The sequence below is a fragment of the Aptenodytes forsteri genome, unplaced genomic scaffold (assembly GCF_000699145.1).
Source record: "Aptenodytes forsteri isolate BGI_AS27 unplaced genomic scaffold, ASM69914v1 Scaffold284, whole genome shotgun sequence".
In the NCBI taxonomy this organism is placed as follows: Eukaryota; Metazoa; Chordata; class Aves; order Sphenisciformes; family Spheniscidae; genus Aptenodytes; species Aptenodytes forsteri.
Window position 1 is genome coordinate 4,534,759 of NW_008794445.1, and position 22,411 is coordinate 4,557,169.

General features: G+C 42.0%; 2 protein-coding genes across 2 annotated transcripts in view; one reads left to right on the forward strand and one right to left on the reverse strand.

Moving 5' to 3' along the window:
- Window positions 1-1,667, forward strand: part of PLBD1 (phospholipase B domain containing 1) — a 40,115-nt gene extending 38,448 nt beyond the window's left edge. The window contains exon 12 of the mRNA XM_009290138.1: window positions 1,415-1,667. Within this exon, the coding sequence (XP_009288413.1) occupies window positions 1,415-1,582 (168 nt within the window). The 3' untranslated portion in view covers window positions 1,583-1,667. The remainder of the gene's footprint in view (window positions 1-1,414) is intronic.
- Window positions 1,668-11,182: 9,515 nt separating this feature from the next.
- The window catches only part of ATF7IP (activating transcription factor 7 interacting protein), a 102,742-nt gene continuing 91,513 nt past the window's right edge, over window positions 11,183-22,411 (reverse strand). The window contains exons 12-15 of the mRNA XM_009290044.2: window positions 18,201-18,359; window positions 17,063-17,248; window positions 13,233-13,345; window positions 11,183-11,781 (exon numbers count right to left, since the gene is read on the reverse strand). Coding sequence (XP_009288319.1) covers window positions 11,365-11,781; window positions 13,233-13,345; window positions 17,063-17,248; window positions 18,201-18,359 — 875 coding nt within the window. The 3' untranslated portion in view covers window positions 11,183-11,364. The remainder of the gene's footprint in view (window positions 11,782-13,232; window positions 13,346-17,062; window positions 17,249-18,200; window positions 18,360-22,411) is intronic.

Here is a 22,411-nt window from a genome sequence, read left to right on the forward strand (position 1 = left end):
ACACCAGTCCTGGCACAGTGGCAGAGGGCAGAGGATGCAGGGGGAGGTGTGCAAAAGAATAATGTCCATGGGAACTTGTGGTGCTTAGGGGTTAAACCCCGAAGCCTTGCAGCAGGAGGAGCCTAAGAGAAGGTTGAAATGAGTCTTTACATCACTCAGGGAAGGTGACTGTTGCACAGCCTCAGCCTCCTGTTCATGGGGACTGTGTGGGTGCCTCCCCAGAGCCCACAGGAATGTGTTTTCAGCCTCATTTTAGCTTTACCTTTGCAAAAGCCTGGCTCTCTAGTGAGTCACCCTACTCCAGGGCTCCACCTCTCTGTGAAACTACTTTGAGCAAAGTTTGGTAAAGATCACTTGGCTTTCTGGGGGGATGCGGGAAAATCCTTAGACCCACTGTCCTGGAAAAAGCAGCAGTTTTTCTAGGCAGCTTTTATGGTATTTTAACTGTGAGGGGCAATACCTGAGTAAGCAGCTGCCTAGCCGTGGTGTGCTGGGAGGTCGTACAGTGCTTTATCCTGTGGGGACCAGCCTGCTGCATTTCTGGATTGCGAGTTTGGCTGCTAGGATAGGCCTTGTGGAGGCTGTTTTGGCATTGCCAGGACTGTGTGTCCACTCAGCTTGCACAAGCCCAGGCCAGCTGCCTGCTGTAGTGGTCAGTAGGAGCTCCCAGAGCTGGTTATTACGAGATGAATCCAGAAAATTGCTGTCTAGTAAGGGAGCAGGTCAGTGCATGCTGGTTGTGATGCCTTTGCCAGTACAGTTAGGCAAGGGGAATGGGCTGGGCTAAGGGAGGGCAGGGGAGCCAAGAGAGGCATTGAGAGAAATAGCCCAGAGCAGAAGCAAAACCTGGCAGTGAAGCTAATGCCAGTCTGTTGTAAACACTAAAGGCAGTGTTAGTGTCTCTGAATTTGGGAAGATGGAGCAGGCTGGGAACCTCTTGGGAGATAATGAAGAAACAGGGCAGGGTCTGGGCAGCAGCATTAACTCTTGTGCTGCCTTTGTCCTTTCCTAAATTACCCTGACAGTGCCTGAGGGGACAGCCCAAGTGCTTAACATGCAGCAGAGCTTAGGTCAGACCCTCTAGGCTGCCTGCTGCAGCTCCAGCTCTTTTGGAGACACCCAAACCCAGGGAGGATTGTCCTGAGGGCAGATGTGCTGCCTGTCTCACCCTGGATAGTGCAAGGGCTAGAGGGCAGCGTGGGCTTGTGCTTTGCTACTGCCCTTTGGCGCTGGCTGTTCTGTGGCTGAAGATGCCTCTGTGCAGGGGAGGAATGCTGCCTGACCAGCATGCATTTCCCCTTGCTCTCTTTCTTTGTTGTTATCAAATCTCCTGGAGCTATTCCTGCTCTGTAGGATGGGTGCATGTCAAACACCATGCCACCATTTTGCCCTGAACTCCTGTCCTTTATTACAGGTGTCAGATTTCCGCCTGGCTTCAGCTTTCACAGCCTCTGCAATCAATGGCCCCCCAGTACAGGGTGGTCTCCCTGTCTTCACCTGGAGACGGTTTAATCACACGCGACACCAGGGCCTGCCAGACTCGTACAACTTTCATTTCGTCACCATGAGGCCGATCCTGTAAAACCAGCATTAAGAGTCCCAAATGGGATTTTTTTTTTTTTAATGGAAACAATAAATTGACCTGGATGTCCACATCCCTGTGCCTTACCTGTCTTCCCCTGTCCTGCCTGCTAGGCACTTTGTACTGACATTGCCTGCCTCTGTGCAGCCCAATGCATGTTCTCCTCTTCTGAGCTATTTGGGTGGCCCTTCCTCTGACTAGGATTGATGGCAAGCAGGCAAGGCACTGCATTTCGGTGATCTGAGCCATCATCACAGCTATTCCCAGAGCAGGAGTGAACTGCAATGTGATCAATGAGTGATCTGTCTCTAGTGGCAACGTGGGACCTGCAGCCAGGGCTGGGCCAAGCCAGGTGGCTGCTTTGGGCCATGGTGGCCTTACCTCTGTGCTGGCTTGATGTCTGCCTTTTGTCTGAGCAGGGCTGAGATGTGCTGCAAACTGCTTCTCATCCAGGAATGTCACTAGCAGAGAGTCAAGGCTGTGTTCTCCATGGCAGATCAGTAGACGACAGGCACACGGGGCATGGTGGTTGCAAGATTTCCTTTGTCTCACTAAAGCAGCATGCAAAGGTCAGGCTGCGACAGGTAGTGAAGAGATGAGCCTGGTGATTTCTGAAAGCAGCCTGATGCTTTTTGAAACACCACCTCACATGCTCCACCCTGCCCCAGGCTGCAGTGTAGCAGCAGGGAAAGAACTGTATGTGCATGTGTCTGTGCAATAGATCTCTTACTGATCAGCCCATGCAGTTGTTCAGTGATCTCTTTGCCTGCTTCCTCAGCTATGGAGGTGGAACGTGACAGTAAGATGGCTGTGAGGGCTGGGGCTGTACCTATTACTCTTAGTTCCGTATGTTTACCCTGAGGAGTTGAGTCACTGGGCTGTTCTGTGTTAGATGTTATACATGGAATTAAGTAAAACAAAATAAGGCCATGAGGCAAGAGCTGTTTGGCAGTCCAAGCTAAACTGCAAAGCAACTGCTGTGTATTACAAAGGTGAAGGAGGTGCAGTGTGAGGTTTTGATCAGGCCCCTGGAGTTAGCTTGTGTGATGGGGAAGCGAGTGAGTTACTGCAGCATGGGTGAGGTTCTACCCTAAATATTTGGCTGTCATGGTACAGCTGCAATATGGTTCTTTGTAGGGTAAAGCAGCAAAATTAGCTGTGGTAGCCAGACACACGCAGCCACACTGTAAGTATATGCATTGGTGTATGTGCCAGTTGCAGCTGCACCTATGCTAGAGGGATGAATGTGATGTTCACTTGGTGCTTCTTATGAGCCAAAAGAGATGGCAGTGCTGCACAGGTGCCTTCTGCCAGAGGCAGTGGGGAGGAGGCAGCCCTAGCCACAGAGTTTTTAAATACTCCTACCCCTGAGGCTCTCTGTCAGTGAAGGTGTCTTGCTCGCCTGCAGCTGGGAGCCCAGGGACGTTGGCCCCTGTGTCAGCCCTTGCCCCTGTGTAGCTCATCCTTGCCCCAAGCTCTGTGCGCACAGCCCACCTCTGTGTAATGTTTTGCAATCCTAGCCACCCCTCCCTGCCCTGTTCCAGCTGTGCTAAATGAAGGGCAGTGGGGCACCAGGGACTTGTGATGTCCCCCTGAGCATGAACAGCAGTGCTCAGCCAAACAGCCCTGCCTCTCTGTTGGACCCTGGCAGCTCTCAGTGCTGGGAAGCTCTACCTGCCATGTGTCACTTTTACTTACCTTGTGTTGTTTGCGTTAAACCACGACAGCTTGGAGCCTGTGAAGGCCTGTCTGTTGCTCCTGCAGGCTCATCATCAAAGGTCTCACCTGCTGCCTGGTTTGTCAGCTTTGTGAGCTCTTGCTGGGATGCTCTGATTGAGAGACATGTTTTAAACTCCTGTACTGGAGGCTGGCAGCTACAGAGCCACTGCCACAGATTGGATTGAATTGAACAGGCATTAAGGAGCACACTTAAAAGAAGGAATGGAGCTGAGTCACGAAGGGCAGTACTGGAATCTGAGCTGCCAGCAAGCAGAGAACCAGCAAGAATCAGCTGCTTGTTTGAGACTGGAAGCACGGAGTGGCTGGAGGATGACTGCTACTCAACTGTCACTCCTAGGCAACACAGCAATGTTGCAGGTTGTATTTACTGCCTTTTCACCCAATCTTATATAAAAATATTAATGGAAGAATATTGTTTAAAAGTTGGTCCCCAGGCCCCAGGAAAGTGCCAGTTGATTGCTGTGTTGGACAGTGTTCTTGATGGGGGCACACCCGGGTGCTTCCCCCTGCAGGGAGTGGAGACAGGCAGCACAAGTGACAGGTCCATTTGTAAATATGCATGGAAATGGGAGCTCTGCCTTTCTCCCACCTTCAGCCTCCTCCCCTGAGGCAGGAGTTGCTTTGTGCTCAAACCCAGAGCTGTGGGAAAACAGCTCTACTTTTAAGAGCCCCTTTTCTATGAGTAAATGTTTACATCAGTGGGACCTTATGAGCCTTAGGACTCTAATCCATGTGACTCTGGCTTTGCTTTTTTTTTTTTTTTTTTTGCCTTTGATGGTTGTGCTGTTAAAGGTCGCTGCATTCCTCTTACGGTGCTGTCCTGTGTGCTTTCTTTGTCAGCAGGCCAGCCCAGGTTGATCTGCCAACCACAGCAGCTGGGTCCAGCTCCTCTCCCCAGCACAGCAACATTGGGGACTGGAGGAGAAGGCAGGGGCAAGAAAGAACTGACAGCTTAATTCTCAGGCAGCTGTGTGAAGTTTCATCACCTTACTCCCCTCTGCAGCTCTCAGTGGGAAAAAATGGGAAGGTGGCAGAAGCTGCCCCCCTTTTTCACACCCTGCTTGCAGGTTTTGCCAAGCCCTGTGGCTTCTGCTTTTTAAACTTAAGGTTTTAAGGCTTGGCTAGAAAGGGACTTACTTTGGTTTGGGGGCTGGGGAGGGAAGTGGTTGTGATAAACCCCTCCCTTGCAATAATAAAAAGAAACCTGCTGCTCAGTCACTAGAGAATGCCTACAGATGAAAGGAATCCTCCCAGCAAGACCACCAGCATTACCACACCTAATGCAAGCTTCTGCTTCCTTTACCATCCCCCTGTTCTGACATCCACCGACAAACTCACGCCTTCCCCATTCAGCACATAGGCACTACTGGGCATACCCTGCATGGCCTCAGCTCTCACAGGGGGCAGGATGTGGCAGCAGCACCCTCTGCCCTTGTAGCAGGAGCCACCCATGCAAGGTCTGACCAGTGGCTGTCCAGGGAAGACTGCACCGTGTTCCCCAGGGAGAAACCAACTTCATTTCTTTGTCAGCAGCCTGGTGCTGTGCTGCTGGGTCAGGTTACTTCTCAGCCCATTCCTGGGTGTGTGGTTTTTTTGAGTTTCCTTATGTTACACAGTAGAATCACTGCTGGTCTACAGTGGTGCACTTTGCTGTATGTACATTCTGCTCTGAGGTTGTAGCACTTCTTTCCAGACATACCATTGAGTGTATGGCAAAGCTACCCTGCAGCAAAACAGAGTGAGTCCTCTGGCTGTTCACTTACTCACTTCCCTTTACACCAGCACAAACTGCAATTACAACAGTGCTTCAGCAGAGTGGTTATGCTATATTTTATGATAAAACCAATGGTCTAAAAACTATGATGTGCAGTATGTATACTCGTATTCTAAATAGGCAGTTTGAGAAACTCTCTGGACTTTCAAGTGTGATTGTGTTCAGGCATCACTTCACAAGAGTCCATCATCTTTTGGTCAGTGACTTGAAGCAACTTCTAGTAAGTGCGTGCCAGAAAACTAATTATTACCATCACAAATTAATTATATGCCCTTGAAGTATGGGCTCAGCGCTAACTCAGGGGTAGGCATGTCAATAAGGCCAAGTTTTAAGTACTCAATTTGAGTTTTCTACAATGCGGCAGCAGAGTTTGGGTCCAAGAGGCAGCTTTTAGCATACTGCCTTCCAGTAAGGTTCTCAACTAAGTTGCACAACATATTTCATAGATCTAGATACAGCACTAGCTTCTACCCTTGAAGAGCAACAGGCTGGGGGGGCAGAGACTTTTTTGATTCCTGCACTAAAACGCCCTATTTATTACCCCCAATTTCATTACCCTTGACTGATGCAATTACTTCTGTGCACAACAGCTTGCCCCCTGGCTTGAGAAGGCTCAAGGCTCTAATCCTTACGGGTGCTGTGAAAAACCAAAGGCAGCTCCTGTACTTTGTCCAAAGCCTGTTGCTAAAAGAACAACCATTTTTTCAGAGGTCAAACCCAGCCCCTTGGAGGGAGAGGAGAGTAGCACCAGCAATCCGGTTTCCATTCCTGTCCCCCTCTGGGGCAACTTTGGGGTGCAAGTTACTGGATTCTGTCTGCCCAGGATACATAGCCCCTCTTCGCTTTGCAAAACCACCTGGAAGGTGACTTTCCAGAAGTTACAGCATTGCTTTCGTTTTTTTGCTGGGAGGGCAGCATCACGCAGTTGACTTTCTGGGAATGACCTAGAGCCAAACCACTGCTGCTCAACGTTACTTGAGCAAGGTGGCAACAAGCCTGCCAACCTGAAACTCCTGCAGTGCCCCCTTCCTCCAGGCGGCAGCACTTCTGAAGCGAAAGAGCACACACTGGGCTCTTTTTGACAGAGTTGTCTCCTGAGATGTCTGGAACTAAGCACAGATGACTCAAAATGTTAAAAACCCAGTAGTTTATTTCAAAGTATAAATTTCAGGCTTGTCAGACAAAACCCCACTACAATTAACACAGACACACACACACACTAATCTACAGTACATACAAAAATGGGGAGAGCTTGCAACTGCCCAGTTTAAACTGGACATTAAATCAGTCCTACATTTTTTGTATTTACAAGTCCAGCTGCAAAACCAGAAATCAGATTCTGAGTTTCCTAACAAAAGATTTTGCATGTTTGACTCCCAATAGCCAATAAATTACTAAAGCTGAACAGAACTCCCCAAACAGCTACTACCCAGTTGTCTTATTTACAGCTATACCCCCTTAAATTAAGACAGCACTTCAAATATATATATGTGTGTGTATATATATATATATATAAAAAAAAAGAAAAAAAATGCTCAGCCTGCGTAATGATAATGAGAAATAAAGATGCATTTTAACAGGTACTTAGAAGGGATGAAAAGGAAAATTCATTCATTTGCTTTCTCTTCGCTATCATTTTTTTCTTTCTCCCCTCAGAAGGTGTTTGGAAGAGAATACAGATTTTGGTGGCAGGGCTGGCTCAGTGTCATTTGAACTCCTCTCCCTCCAGTGTTTTCATACAATGCCCACCCCTATCCAAACCAACAAATTAAAAAAATATATATTTAATATATCAAGCTTTATTTAAAAAATCTGGATAGATATTTTTGATTAAATGAAAATACTAAAGAGTTTATAAGAAGGCAGAATCACAGCTTGATTTTGTACAGTGTATGCGATACTCTAATACTGGGGAATGGCTGTTTGGGGAGCAGGAACAGATTTGACCTGTCCCTACATATAATACAGTTTCTAATTTATTGGACATTTAAGACAAACAGCATAAAGGAAGGGCTGAAGTGGCTCTTTTTGTTACAGTACAAAATGGTGCTCACATCATACTATTGGGCCCAATCGTACTTCCACTGAAGGCACGAGGGGTTTTACCGTTGTTTTCAAAGGAAGCAGGGTAAGACCCCTTATTTTTACAGGGAAGACATCATGGACATTTCCAGCCTTGTGCTAAAACCCTTGGGCTAGGCGAGTGTCTCAGTGCTTGTGCTCAGTGATCTAACATGGCCAATGGTAGCACAAATAATTCGAAGGAGCAAAGTCCAAGACCAACTGCTACTCCTAGGGAAGCTGGTCAGAGCATGGAAATAAATACAGGCTGAGCGGAACCTGCCTCTGCACCCTCACAGTTTCTGACGCTGCCACTGCAGATGCAGTAGAGATACTATACCTACAGTCCGCCCCCTTCCTAGCGTTCAGTTATTTGAATCCAATAAAGCTTTTTTAGACATACACTAAAATAACGGAGGCCAGTGAAGCTGTGACTAGGAGGAACACAGTGGAAGGGAATGGCATTTTGCCACAGCAGGGCTCCTCTTCAAGCAGAAATGGAACTAACTCAAATTACTTTCAGTCTGGACATCCAGATGCCCTTGTATCACACAGAGAAAACAAACCAAACCTAAAACAAACCAGAAAGTAAATGAGGATGGAAAACACAGCTGCAGAATCAGTGCTGTGTTTGCTAAAACACAGGGAACTAGGTCTGAGGCGGTACTGCTGAAGTGTCATGTACCCAGTGACAACACAAAACACTAAGGAACGACTTTGTACCAGGGTACTGAAAGTAAGATGGGAAAACTTGCATGAAGTGCAGAGAAGAAACTAAAACCAGCCCTTCCACTTAAAAGCCGTACAGAGATTCTAGCATATTTAAAAGTGGATTATTGGAAGCCTCCAGCAACTAACACTTTTATGAAGAGCCCAGTCTAGAAGCACGGTGCTAACAGACCTGTACTGAATATTCCCGGATATTTTGGTAATACTTTCAAATAAAGTCTATTAAATGAAATAAATTATTTCTGAATGTTTGTTGCTAGCAGAAATTTAGTTTCTCAATAGTTTTATCGTTTCTGACAAGTAAAGGATAATAAAATTAACCAGCCACCCCACAACACAGGGAAAAGTGCCAGGAGTTAAAGAATTAAGCAATACTCCTGTTTGTTAGCGTAAGGGGTGAATACTCACTGCAGAGATCTGCTCCACCATGAAAATGATTTTGCAGAAATGGCATAGTTCTCTCTTTGTGTGTCAGTGATTTAAGAACTAGCTACCTTTAAGGTCTCCAAACTAAGCTAGGCATTTGAAAGTCAAGCCATACTTTATCACGTATTTTGCCACCACTACTTGCTTAACATCCTGAAATTGGACCTTTAGCAGCTCTGCTGGGATGAAACAAAAGAGAAGTCGGCTTTTCACCCCACAGCTGCGATGGCTTCAGTCAACAAACGGTAGCTAGCTTATTTAATCTATTCACAAAAAATCAACTGCGCTCTGCCGTACATAGCAGAAATGGATCTATTAAGCCACAAGCCAAGTTTTACAATCAGCTCAGTGGAGAACTACATCTTTCTTTAGTAAATAGAGTCTTCTTTCTCTAAAGATACAGCCCACAAAACCTCCAAACACAATACCAGACCGCCCCTAATAACACCTCCATTGGAGGAAAGAAAAAAATTCTAACACAGGACTCTTACCCCCCGCCTATCCCAAGCAAGACAAAGCTAAGAACAATCATGACCTAAACGCAAGCACAAACTATAGAAAAGCTCATGTATAGTTTGGGCTGGAATCACAATTAAATAAGCAGCATAAGTTCTAGGTTGTATTCTAATATTTATTTTAACTTTCAAACTATAAAACCTCATTGTACTGATACGGCCAACGGCCCTTTGGTACCACCTCAAAGACACATTAAAAAAAATTGCCCAAGGAGGACGTGACAGCCATCAACTGGAATGAACTGCTCTAACCTCTAATACAGAACTGGCTTTATAAGGACCCAACTTTCCATAAGTAGACTAAATGCATTATTAAGTAATTATTCCTTGAAATAGGCAGACAAAACATTTAACTAAACATAGAAAAATTCAAAGCATTATTGATTATTGGCACCAGTAATACAGGGACAACTGTTATTCAAGGGAAAGGTTACACAGCGTTCAGACACGAGATTCAGTGTGAACCTTCTCTCATGATACTTGGATTCAGACAGAATTTTTGCTCGCCCAAATCAATAAAACTGCTGTACTTTAAATGCAATTTTCCATACAGAAAATATTCGTTACTCACCTGACAGAAGTGACAATCCCAGCTACATGAAGAGTGCAGTAAAATAGTATAGACAAAAGTCTACAATGCAGTTTCCTTCACCGATAGAAGTTCTTGAAGGGAACACAACTAAAGAACCCATAATCTCATAACATGTTTCACCAGCCATGCTTTGGCATTTAATTTTTCCTGCCCTTTTTCAACCTTGCTTTACATTTTAAAATGTTGGTTTTAAGAAAGAGAGCACTGAAATAAAAAAAAAAAAAAAGTTATCTTCTACAGCTTTGCTATGGTTCTGCTGAATGACACTGATGTCCTTGTTCTGAAAAGTGCCAAAATAAAAATATTTTCCACCTCTTTCACACAAAGAAAGGGAAAAAAAAAAAAAAAAAAAAAAAAAGACTCTTTCTCACCAAATTCTAAATCCACTGTTTGGTTCTGCTGGGCAGGAATGACACTGATGTCCTTGTTCTGAAAAGTGCCAAAATAAAAACCTTACATATATACTTTCTTGTCCAGGTGCGTTACAGTTTGGTTCTGCAAAAAGCAAGTTTAACATGTCAACGACAGTGGGGCAGATGCACCAATTTCTCTTCTCAGCTCAGAAGCATCATGAAAGCGTCTATTAACGTTTGCAATTGCTCACAAGTTTTAGGCCAGTGTCTAAAATTGTTTCTAAACTGCTCTGGGTGTGTTAGCTTTCTGCAGAAGCAGGCGCGTGACTGAGATAGAGAAGAGCACTGGGAAGCCAACTTCCTATCTTTTTGTACTAACTGAACATCCAAACTAAGTGCAAACAGCTAGAAGCTTTCATGGTGCCACGCCACAGAGGATTCTTCTTTGGCTGAACTGCAGCATACAGCTTTCCCAAAAGAACAGGGAAAGGCTCTGGTGGAAAATACTGTCTGTATACTCTAATATTCTTGACAGGACAAAAACAACTACTCAAGAATTACAGTGACGAAAGGGTTGAACGATACTGCAGATAAAAATGAATCCAGCATCAGCAGATGTTACACTTCCTGGTCTTTACAGAAATAATAATTACTGCAGGCCAGGAAAATGAGAAGCAGTAATGAAAGGCTAGAAGGGTAAAGGGAAAAATAACTCCAAGCAAATAAAAGAACACCACAAGGTATCTGGCTACATTTATTTCTGAAATTATTCTTTAAGGCACAAAATAAATCTAAAAAATAGGGCTGGATGTATGAGGGGAGGGGCAGAGAAATTATCTGAGCTAGGGAGGTGTGAATGCAGTCTCTACAATCCAGTTTTAGATCTGACCTGGGAACGCTCCCAGTGTGAGTGGGGGAGGATGGTGAAAGTAGAGGAGCGTTCTTATTTAGGAGAGGTAGGAGGTAGTGGGGTGATTTATTTTTTTCCCCCCTCCACCTCCAAATTTACACACATATTGGTTCCCTGGCCAGACTCAAGTTCCCTTCCCTCCCCTCAGAGAGCTCATTACAGTTTGTAAAATAAGACCAGACCACTCAATCTTCCAGTACAAAAGTGAGACCTTGAATCACCCTTCATATCACAGCCTGCTCACAGAGCGGTGGGGGGCAAGAGGCAAATCTGTTCTTGCCCTCATGTTAGTGCCTTGATAGATAGTACAGATGTGTCTGTTTTGCTTCAGACAAACTGTAATTTATTATTTTGTTCCGACTCTGAAGCAGAATCCCAGGCATCCAGGGTGCCCTTGGATAAAGGGTAGGTAGGTATCTAGGTGGAACAGCTGTCATGGAAGGGAAAATGAAATTTTCAAACGGCCCATGACTTGAGCTATCCAGAAAAAACAGGCTCTCTTGCTGCAGGTGAGACTTTATTTTTCTTTTGGTTCTGAATGCATGTAGTGTATCACACAACTGTCTAAAATAATCCTGCAGAGAGTGAATTTAAAAGTGAATTTCATGCATGGGATCAACCCCCCAAAACTGGGGTAATTCTTGGTAGTAGGACAGGTTTAAAGGCTTCAAAGATCTCTAGTTTAACTGCTCTGGGAAGAGATCACATCTGTGGACTGGGGGTCACAGAAGGGTCCAAAACGTCCATAGATGTCCTTAGCCCGGACCGCAAAGTAGTATTTGCTGCCAGACACAAACTGCGTAAGAGTGCATGCCATAGGTAGTGGGAGGGCCTTCACTTCCCCGATCTTCTTCCACTGAGAGGGCATAGTGGCACTTGGGTCCTCGTGGTAGGCATAGAGATGGTAACTGTCCACAGTGGCACAGCTCCGGTCTACCTCCATGACACTCCATGACAGCACAATACCATTCTGGCTCTGTACCCGTGCCAGCTTCAGCTGTGGCTTTTGAGGCAAAGAAGTGTTGGCAGCTTCAGGGGGCAGACGTGGTGGCTGTGGTGCCTCCGGGAGTGGGGCAGGATGTACAGGGCGTGGTGGCTCCTAGGCAACATAAGAGCAATAAGGGAAAGGTCAGAGTCTACGGCAGCGGAAGGAGGCTTTAATTCATCGCTCCCTAGGCAAATGGGAGCAAATGAGCCTGCAATCACCCAACCATCACAACTCCAAGTCCCGTGTGCAGAAAGCACACAGGCAAGAGAGCAGCAGCAAAGGCTGAGAAGGGGTGCGACCAAGGATGCTGTAAGTTCTTATTATTCGCATATAAAATCCCTAGCTGTACAGATGATCATTGCCACAGTTATTTCCCTATATCCTCTTTGCTTCCCACCCAAGAGGTGATGGACTGAACACTGTGCCTTTTACCAAGACTGAGCAGGCAGGTTCACAATGACTTTGAGCTAACCTACATTTGAGCTGCTGTTCCCACATTACTCAAAACACCCCAGCGGTGGATTAAGCTGACAACTCATCACCTTTTCAACAGGCAGGTTTTCAGTCACAAAAGGTAGAACGGGTAACAGTGCCATGTGGATTTTATCACCTTCAACTGATCACAAAAGCTCAGCGTCAGTTTCCAGAAAATTTTGAAATAAGGGCACAAATGTGGCTTTCCTTTTTTTTTTTTAATATACCACAGAAACAGTCCTGGGTCTCTCATTTATGTTAGTTAAGATGAATTTAGGTATGTGGTTACAATGTGTACAAAATTTTGTTATTCTTCAAGCCAGGGGCCTTTCAGATTGGAATCTAGGGTAGTTTTTGTCAGCTTAAGTGTTCTGTATGATATTGGCTTGATTTATTCTCATTATTTATCAGTGGAGAATGCACAAAGTTGAACGATGTCTAGATTGAAAGAATGGTGAGCCACCTTGTTGGCAATATATTTACCATTTCAGGATATCACAAGTGATGTGACTGCCCAACAGTGAGTATGCAGGCAATATATTTGGATCAGTCTCAACAATAAAACCATATGAAATGAGTCAGAGTAAATTCTCAAATACTTACAAAAAGGGGTTTGAGGTGATGCAGAGGCAATCACCTCCAACAGTGATTAAAAAAACCTCTGAAATTTGGGAGTTGGCAACCTTGAGGATCTTGTCTGTACCTTGTTCTCCTACCTCAGTTTTGCAAACAGCTGTACTGAGAAACTGGTCATCCACTTCATAGCCAAACCATGACTAAACTTTAGTGGCAGTTCTTCTGTACCCTTGACTCCACAAGTCACCTGCAGACAATTCATGCACCGTTTTTCAATATGTGCTACTGGTGATCTGGAAAACTCTGGGGTAAGCTAACAGATTGTATAGCTTTCACCATTCCTGGCAGAAGTTGCTGTATGTGATAGGGTGGTGCTATGCACGTGAACTGGCTGCAAAGTGTCTAAAAGGCATTTCAGTATTCTGCAGTTCACACTAAGAACCAATCTGAAAGACATTAATGCAGGGACAAACCTGTAAATTGCATTAAGTAATTTCAAAAGGACTACTTACAGCATGCACTTGTGGTGGTCGATGATGCACTGTAAGCTGAGGTGCTCCAGATCCAAGAGTTAGTCCATTGTTCACAACATACGCAGCTGTTTGAGGCATTCGTACTGTCATACCTATAAGAAGCACAGTAAATACTTTGAGTATTCAATACTTAAAATCAGCTAAACAGAACACTGGAAGACCAACTCCTTGGTTCAGTTGGATGACACCAAATTTCAAACTGACACACTCTCCTCAAACTGCCAGCAAACTGATGAAGTACTGCACAACAACAAAACCACCTCCTATCCCCTGAAGCTGTAGAAGTGAAAGGGAGCAAGTGTTTATGTCTGCAGAGGGGACAGAATGATGTTTCAATAATTTGTAGCATGAAAGAAATGGGTGGGGAGGAGAAGTGTGGGAGATACAGGGACCTTCAGTATGAAAAGAAATACTACATCACTTTGGTATTCAGAAAGGAAAAGATAAATGCTGCTACAGCAGAATGATATCCACTCAGTATTCAAGTGCCAGAAGGCTGTGCTGTGGATGGCACCGAAAGCAAAAAAGATACACCACTGTCCAAGAAGCTTGTCCTCCCTCACAGAACGGACACCACAATGGATGATACTCACAGGCGTTACCACTTCATTCATTCCCACAGCAAACTGACCTGACTGGCAGTAATAAACTAGGTGATTTTATAGCCTTGTAGATGATATCCAGAACTCTTGCAAACTACCAAGTTTTCATTAATTTTATACTACATCTCAGTCTCTTAAGTAATGTTTTGTCCGTTTACCGTTGGAACATGTATGTTCTGCGAGCTCAAAGCTTTTGCTCATTGTTATGGGTTGCCTAGGGTGTCCCTCTATTCTGTCTAGAAATACAAGATTTGGGGCAATCTCCACCACCCCCTAGTTCCACACTTGTATGAGATCAAAGCATTCTAATACTCCAGAAGAGAAGCTTGCAGAGCAACATGTCAGGAAATCACAGCTACTGTATGGTAATTTCTTCTCTATATAAACAATGATCAAGCTATGATCATAGGTGATGAGTGTCAGAAGGCTATGTAATCTGTGAGTCTGAGGCAGGGAGCTCAGAGTGCTAAATCTTAATGCTTTTATAATAAAGTGCTGAACTCTAGGTAGCTGCTTCACATCTTTTTCCTATTGGCACATCTATCTAAGAAGCCAATGAAGCTGTGCAAACTCCTGTAGGATAAACCGTCACCCGAACTGTGTATTTCTCATCTACGGGAATCCAATCAGATATGCTGTTTTAGCATGACTGTGATTCTATCTCAGGAAATTACAATAATCTGAAGAAAGATGGACAGGAATGCCTTAATAAGATATAAGGTACAAATTTACCATTATTTCTAGGTAGGTATGCTACTTAGTTGAGGTAGAAGTACAAAAGTACAATTTGCAGAACACTTTGGATGAGTTCTCAGTTAATCTTTCAAAGACAAAGTACAGAGATCTTACTCCTGTAGCATCTGCTACTGACACTAAAGACTGCTTCAATGATAATATAAACAAATACACATCAGTAGCAGCATTTCTGAAAGCTGTATAACAAAGATGGTGAAAAATGTAGAATGGACTAAAAGATGAAAACTCATGACAGTTAAAAGGGATCAAGAAACACGATTGCTCTTTTATTAACAATACGTGAAACCTCTCTACCTGGTATGCAAACATGAAGCCTTGAAATAATCTGTATTCTAACTAAACTGGTCCTTTATCTACTCAGGCTAACCATCTGGCTTCCTAGTCCTGAGGTACAGGGAATGCACAATGCTATGGAGAAACCGACATTTTCTTACGTCTTATGTGGCTTGTCAGACAATAGTACTGTATAATACACAGACATACTTTTCAAGCCAGAGTAACAGAACTGCCTCTAATAGAATCACAGAAAAGTCCAGGTTTGAAGGGACCTCTGGAGATGATCTGGCCCAACCTTTTGTTGAAAGAATGCTCTTAGATTAGGTTATTCAGGGTCTGGTCAAGCTGAATCTTAATTATTTTGGTGGAAACCTGCCTTGATTTCTGAGAATTTGTAAGCAGACAACTGAAGGAAAAGCATTCATTGTATCACTGGACCATCAGGTCAGAAGCACATTACACAGAGATCTGTTGTTAGATGACTTTGCCCGAAAAACATGAATTCCCTCATTGAGTTCTTCTAGAAAAGGCCTTAATAGCGTATTACCTATTATATGTTCTTCAACACCACATTAATTGTCTTGCATGTCTAACACTAAAAGGTATTCTGTAGATATTAATAGTAGTGATGTGTATTTAGTCATAATAACAGCTCTAAGAAGTGGTAGATTCTGATAAAAACATGTATTTTATATTTTGGTACAAAAGAAGAAAATACTATTAAAAATAATTAACGTAAGTGAATGCATGGTTAAGTACTCAAAACTCCTTTCAAAACAACAGATAGATCACACATGTCTAAGTTGTAGCTAAGGGTAATGATGTGGGCTGAGGTTACCTTGCCTTTCATGACCTTTTGCCAACAGGAACGCAAGATGCAGACATGCCCCTCAAAAGATACTGCTGGTCAGAAGAACCTGAACTCAAATGCACGTGGCACAAGAGTGTAAGTTGTTTAAGAAGTATGAGCAAGTACTCTGAGAAGAACAGCAATTTCCTCATACCCTGACATTTCACAGAGATTGCTCAAGAACTGTCTGATCAACTTCTGTTTAGCTAGCACAGCTGACTTTTCACAGCCTATGGCAATGCAGCTGAATCCAGTCGTAAGAGATACTTAGAATTAAATTGCTACAAGCATACATGGATATTCTCCTTTCCAAAAACTATCGTTTCAGAACAATGAATCAATTATTTCTGCACAAACTTACATAGGAACAGTCTTACATGGCTCACGAATGCAGTGTTCCAAGTCTGGCTTATACAGATGGTGTCTAAAAAATCACTCCCTGGACATCACAAAAGTAGGCTCATACTCAGTGCACCAGAACAGGGAAACTTATGTTTAACGTAACAGCGTTAAAATAACCACAGTGTAGAAATTGTGAAGGGCTAAAAAAAGGCAGTTAATACCCACCATTTTGTAACAAAATTTACCCTTTTTTAGTTTAGTTAATACCCACCATTTTGTAACAAAATTTAACTTTAACGTCTTTATTTTTGACATCTACTACTCATTTCAGAAAATGAGTTTACTGCTATGGGAAGATACCAGTTACACATTTGCAAAGTCAAGATGAACTTGCTGACATCTCTAGTCAAGGAAACTCAAGCATGCATCAATTTCTGATATATTTGGTGATAAATTTCATCTGTCCAGGCCTAGAGAAAATAAGAAAATTTGCTGGGCACAGGACATCAGAGATTGTTAAGGAATTACATTAGGATGCCTAACATGAATGTAACTTTTAGACAGGAAATGGAACCCAATTTACTACATACTTTTATGTTTTAGTCTTACTCCATAATAACAAAATGGTCTCTAACTATCTTTCTACAAAACAGTGGTGCTCATCACATTACATTCCACTACCTTGGTAAAGTATTGGGCATGTCATCCAGAGATGCTTAATTGGCAGAGCTAGTACCTGAAATGACTTAAATCCAGTTTTTCCTCGTTCACATAGCTGCAGAGGGAATGATTTCTTAATAGCCTGAGATTTTCTCAAGTCTGTAAGCTGGGAAAAAACCCTAACCTCTATAATTTGGATTAGTATTGTTAAAAAAAAAAAGCAAACAAGAAACACAAAACAAAAAACCAAACCCCACACCCATCAGGTAGAACATATCAAGCTGCGTCGTGCTAAAATGTGCATGGAAGAAAGCATCCCTTACCTCCAGTCTGTGGGTTGACTGGCCTTAAACCTGGGCTTGGCATGACAGCTCCTCTTACAGGATTCTGAGCTGGTGGTGCAGGAAGACTGGTATAGACCACCTGATGGTTAGCAGGGGCTCTTGGTATAGGAAGTTTTGCAGCAGTTTGAGTCACTGGCCGATGTGTTACATTCACTGTTGTCGGAGCTGGAAAAAGACAGACAGACCACAACCTAGAACGGAATTCCATGACATTAAGCTGATATGCCTGTTCCAGAGTACACACCTCCTTTGGAAAACTGACTCGTCTGAGCCATGCAAAATAAAAACTGTCTCTGTGAAATTCTATCTGCTTTTGATAATGCAAGAAAAGAGAGAACAGCCTAAGCAAACAGTAATTTTCACCTGAAATCATAATGCCAATAGATATACAGATTCCAAATAGAAAAGATAAACATAATACCACCCCCCCAAAAAAGAAAGAGGTCCTGAACGTAGGCACAGCTGTGGAGAATATAAAACCCACCACCAAAGAGTCTGTAGAACAGATCAGTCATAAGACAATTCCAGTGCCAACTAATCTTCAACAATCATCTACAGAAGGAGAGAGTAAAATAAAGAAAAAAAAGAGATCTATGTTTATGTTAGAAAGAAGGGGGTGGGGTGGGGGTGGGGGTGGAAATCACACTTCAGACAAAATAACATTTAACTAGGGATGGAACTTAAATGACAGCCTTGCCATTCACTCTGCCAAAAGGTTTAATTGCCAAGTGCAGGTGGACAGAGCTAGGAGTGATGCTGCTAATGTTTTTTTCCCCGTTACTTAAGTAATGCAACTGCTACAGGTTTCTTCTCCTTGACTTTTAAAAACAATAGCGTATTTAATAATTTCCATGACCATCCTTAGCAGGATTTCTTCCTCTCCATGGAGTAAATTTGATCCTGAATTCTTTCCAAACCAACAGGACTATCTTCCCCTTTCACTTCATCAGTTTAAAAAAAAAAGTTATGGGAAGCTGACTAGAATGGAAGATTAAGAAGCGACTCAAACATTCTGAATATTCACCTGAAAAGATTAGCACAATGTAGAACACACAAGAGTCTAGTTTAAGAAAAAAAGCAGTCACTGCATTCACATAATGATGTAAAATGAAGTTACCTGTAGGTAATACATGTATGGTGGTCTGGGAGGGTCCACTTGTTGGCACACCTGTCTGCTGCACAGGGTTTGGCTGCAAAGGCTGCAAGGGTCGAGCCAAGGGCTGGGTGGATATGCTCAATCCTGTAACAGGTGTCTGGTTCTGCTTCTTGCCATCTGCTTTAAAACAAAATAAAGTTATAGACAATAGCAAAGGAAATTAAAACATCAGAGGTTTTAAATCTTTTCTCCCTGTCATTCACAGATTAGCAAAGAATATTTCCTAGCATTACATTTCTTTGATCTTTTCATTCTGCAAACAAAACTGTAGAAAATTCATTCAATTCCCCTCACTTTCATCATCTCAATCTCCCCCCTCCCCCCACTCCATAACATTTCATTCTGTCATCATGAAGTCTGTGTATCTCAGCATAATTTGGAAACCTGAATCTAATGGAACACTATACCAAAGTCTTTAAAAGTTTCTATTAAAAAAAGAATACCTAAACCTTAAAAAGACCTAAACACTGCTGTACTCAATTTGTTTCAAAAAACTGATAGAGCTCCCTAAATAAATCTTGTCTACCTTTGATGCTTACATCCTTTTGTTATTTACTCTTTCCTTTGTTCAATCTGTTAGTCAGCCCTGATTGTTGCTGTTTTGAGTTTTCATGCTATCTTCTTAAAAAAGGGGAATTGCTTTATTATTTATGGAAAACTTTAAAAAGAGAATTTAAGTTGTTTTCTCACATTGACACCCTCCTCAACATGACTTACTGACTTATGAGAAGTGACAAATAGTGTCTGTATCTGTAGTTTACTACAGCAATATTTTTTCCTGCTTTAGTTTATTTGTGACAACATAAAATATTCATTTGAGTGCAAGTCTGTATGTAATCAAGCCTGTGCATAAGTTGACTAAAGAGGAATTGAGAAGCTTTTGCCTGGTATTTCATCTAGATTAGAATAGTAGTGGGCAGAGAAGGCACCACCAAAAACTAAAAAACACAAGATAGAAGAGTAGGTTTTAAGGGCACTCATTCAAAAAACATTTGCCCTAATAAAATTGTACATGCAGCAGCCACTAATTTAGTGAGCGCACAATATAAAAATAAAAGATACGTTAATACGTATTTTACTTGAGAAAACATATCAACAATATATTGAAGAACACATTTAGAAACTATAAATTAAGTATACTAACTAGATTTCAAAGCATTAAGAACAGGGTTAATGGCAGCGTAGCTCAAAATGTTGAGTTTTTTAGCAGTTGGAGACTATTTTGATGGTTTCACTGAGCTGTCTTTAACACCAGCTACTAATAGCTTGAAGTAGCAGTACTCTTCACAAACTGCTATATGATAAATTAAATACAATGCAAGACCTCAAAAATAAAATACAATATAAATTGCAGACCATATTGCCTTTCTGTAGGCTGAATAGCCGAGCTACTTCACTGAAGTCATTTGATGAAAATATAATTTTCTTTTCTTTCTTTTTTCAACGTCAATAAAAGGAGCAGTAAAGGGATGCTCATTTTGAAAACAAAAGGTGAGATGTTTCCTGCTCTTTCATCAACTAACAGGTCTTGTGATTAGTTCAAGCTTCTTTTATTTTCCATGAGTATGAGAGATTTCCCAGTGTTCAACATATTATTTGACTCTGAAGAGATTCCTACAGAGATGCATACACCTGTTTACTTTGAGTATTTACAGATTGATGAACATTTCAACTGCCATTGGATAATTTAAGTGATGCGAGCGCATTCTTAGTCATGACCTAGAGAAGATGTGCTCATGATACAACTAGTACAAACCCAGATACACTACTGCTGTAAAAATGTAGTTCAAGTAAAAATGACAGTCTGCACAAATGTGAGGGCTTTTTTTGGTTTTGCTTTTGTTTTTAATCTCACACAGAAGCAAGTTCATTTGTCCTTGACAAATCAAGAGCCCTGTGGAGATTCCAGTTGCTGGAAACTAGGTCAGGATTGTACCAGCCACAGGAAATGATGAAAGATAACCAACTAGATTTTACTAAATAAATGGAAACAAATAGCAAAGGCTAATTTAGCTATGTAATTAAAAATTCAGCAAGGAAAACAGGAAGACTGGGTGCATAGTAAGCACGGGACTAAGGTTAAAAGTAATATAGGAACAGTTCCAATGCTAAATGAACACAGCATCATATTCATTAAAAATGTGAACTGGAGGAGACAGGACAATCCGATTTATGGAAAGGAGCATAAAGTGGAAATCGTTACTACTGGAGGTGTAAGCAAAACTCTAAATCTAATACACAAAATGGAAAAGAAGAGGGGCTAATTTCTACGCCAGAAAATGGGCCTACAACACTGCAGTTATAGCAGGAAGAAGTTTTAATCAGCATATTAATTCAGAAGTGGTATAATGGGATTACAGAACAGCAAACATACTGTACGCATGTTCAAGAATAAGACAAAAAATGATCCAGAAAACTCCAGATTTGTTAATCAAGCAGCTTATAAAATAAAAAATTGATACTGTCTATATTTAATCACATTTTTCCTAAAAAGATAAATGCAAAAAAAAGTGGAACATGGCTGTTTTTGAGAGTACACTTCTGTATCTTTCTTAGATTACAAATCCACTTTAGACTAGGGATAGGTATTAGCTAAATCTATTAGTTGTTTTAGTATTTTTATGAAATAATTTGATGCAGTGCGCTACACAAATATTTAATAAAAAGGACAGCAAGGGGACTGTACAAGTATTGCAAGATACTTGCAGACAGAAAAGTATCTAGATTACCCTTTGATAAAAGGATGAATACATTTGTTCTGAACAGAAATTAACACCACGGTTTCTCAAATGTTACGCAAAATTTTCATTAATAATTTTTGCACACATCAGAAGGTGTGCACTAAATTTAGTTGCCAGTGTACTAAACTGGAAGATGCTACCAGTATGGAGGTGGACCAAAATACCACACAGGAACAAAGCTGAGACTTGAGAGCTAGAAAAAAGAAGATGATAGCAGAGTGTGCAACATCAGCCATTTCGGAATTGGTAAGAACTTCTACTATTAATGTGGGAAATCTCATGTGGGGCAGTGAAGATGATCAGGAGAAACCTGCATATGTTGTTGATTACGGAATGTCTGTGCATTGTTTGTCTGATAAAGTAAAGAAGAGAGGAAATGCAAATCTAGGCTGTATTGGGTGAGTGTTTCCACAGTGTGACGGTAATACTTCCCCCCCGTGAAGCACTATTCGAATGCAAACTGCTGTATATAAAAAAAAAAGGGGTTGGACGTTAGAGACACGTGTTTCTGTGTTAATAGAGGAGTGGGGTTTCAAAACGCCAAACCAACAGTTGTTGAAGGACAGCTACTCTGTTTTGTAGGAGTACTGTGTCCAAACCCAGTGAGTCAGCACATGATTAGAGGCTCTAGTCACTATAAAAAAACCCCCAAACACCAACAAACAAAAACCAACAAAAAACCACCACCCCAAAAACCAACCAACCAAAAATCCCCCACCCTCAAAACCATGATTAGCCCTTAAAAATAATGCACAGGGTTTTGTCTATCTACCATGACTGAAGACTGGGCTTAATTACAGTTAATACCGGTCTGCCCTTCCATGACCCAATACAAAACCTCTGATTTCAGTTTTATAACCTCACAAAACAAAACACCTAAAAATTCCATAGTTCTTAAGCTAAAGTTTAAGTCTAATTTACCCTATATGCATACTTTGGTATACAGTATTACAGATATTAATTTTAATTATTGATCCAAATGGAAATGTCACTGGGAAAAGGAAGGGATGGAGATTAGATTACATGAACAAGTTTACAAATCTACCACAATGTAAAAATTTATTCTCAACCCGAATCTTTAGTAATTTCAACGAACAAGGACACACATTGTAGTTGTATACTACCAAAATAGCGTAACTGTTTCCTAGTTGTACTAGGAGAGATTTAAAGGGAAGCACATGATAGACATCTCTCTCCAGACATTAACATCTATTGAAATACCTTTTAAAAGTAACAGAATTAGGTTTACTTAGTATGTGGCTGACAGCGCTTTAAACAAAATAATCAGGATCTGAGTGTTCTTGGGAACACTAGATAGGTGTTGCTCTTCTATTTGAATTAGTACTGAACTGATATTCCAGCATACTGCAGTAAACACCATAATGCTGGAGGTACTTTCTATCCTGAGGTTGTGTACCAATAAATCTAGAA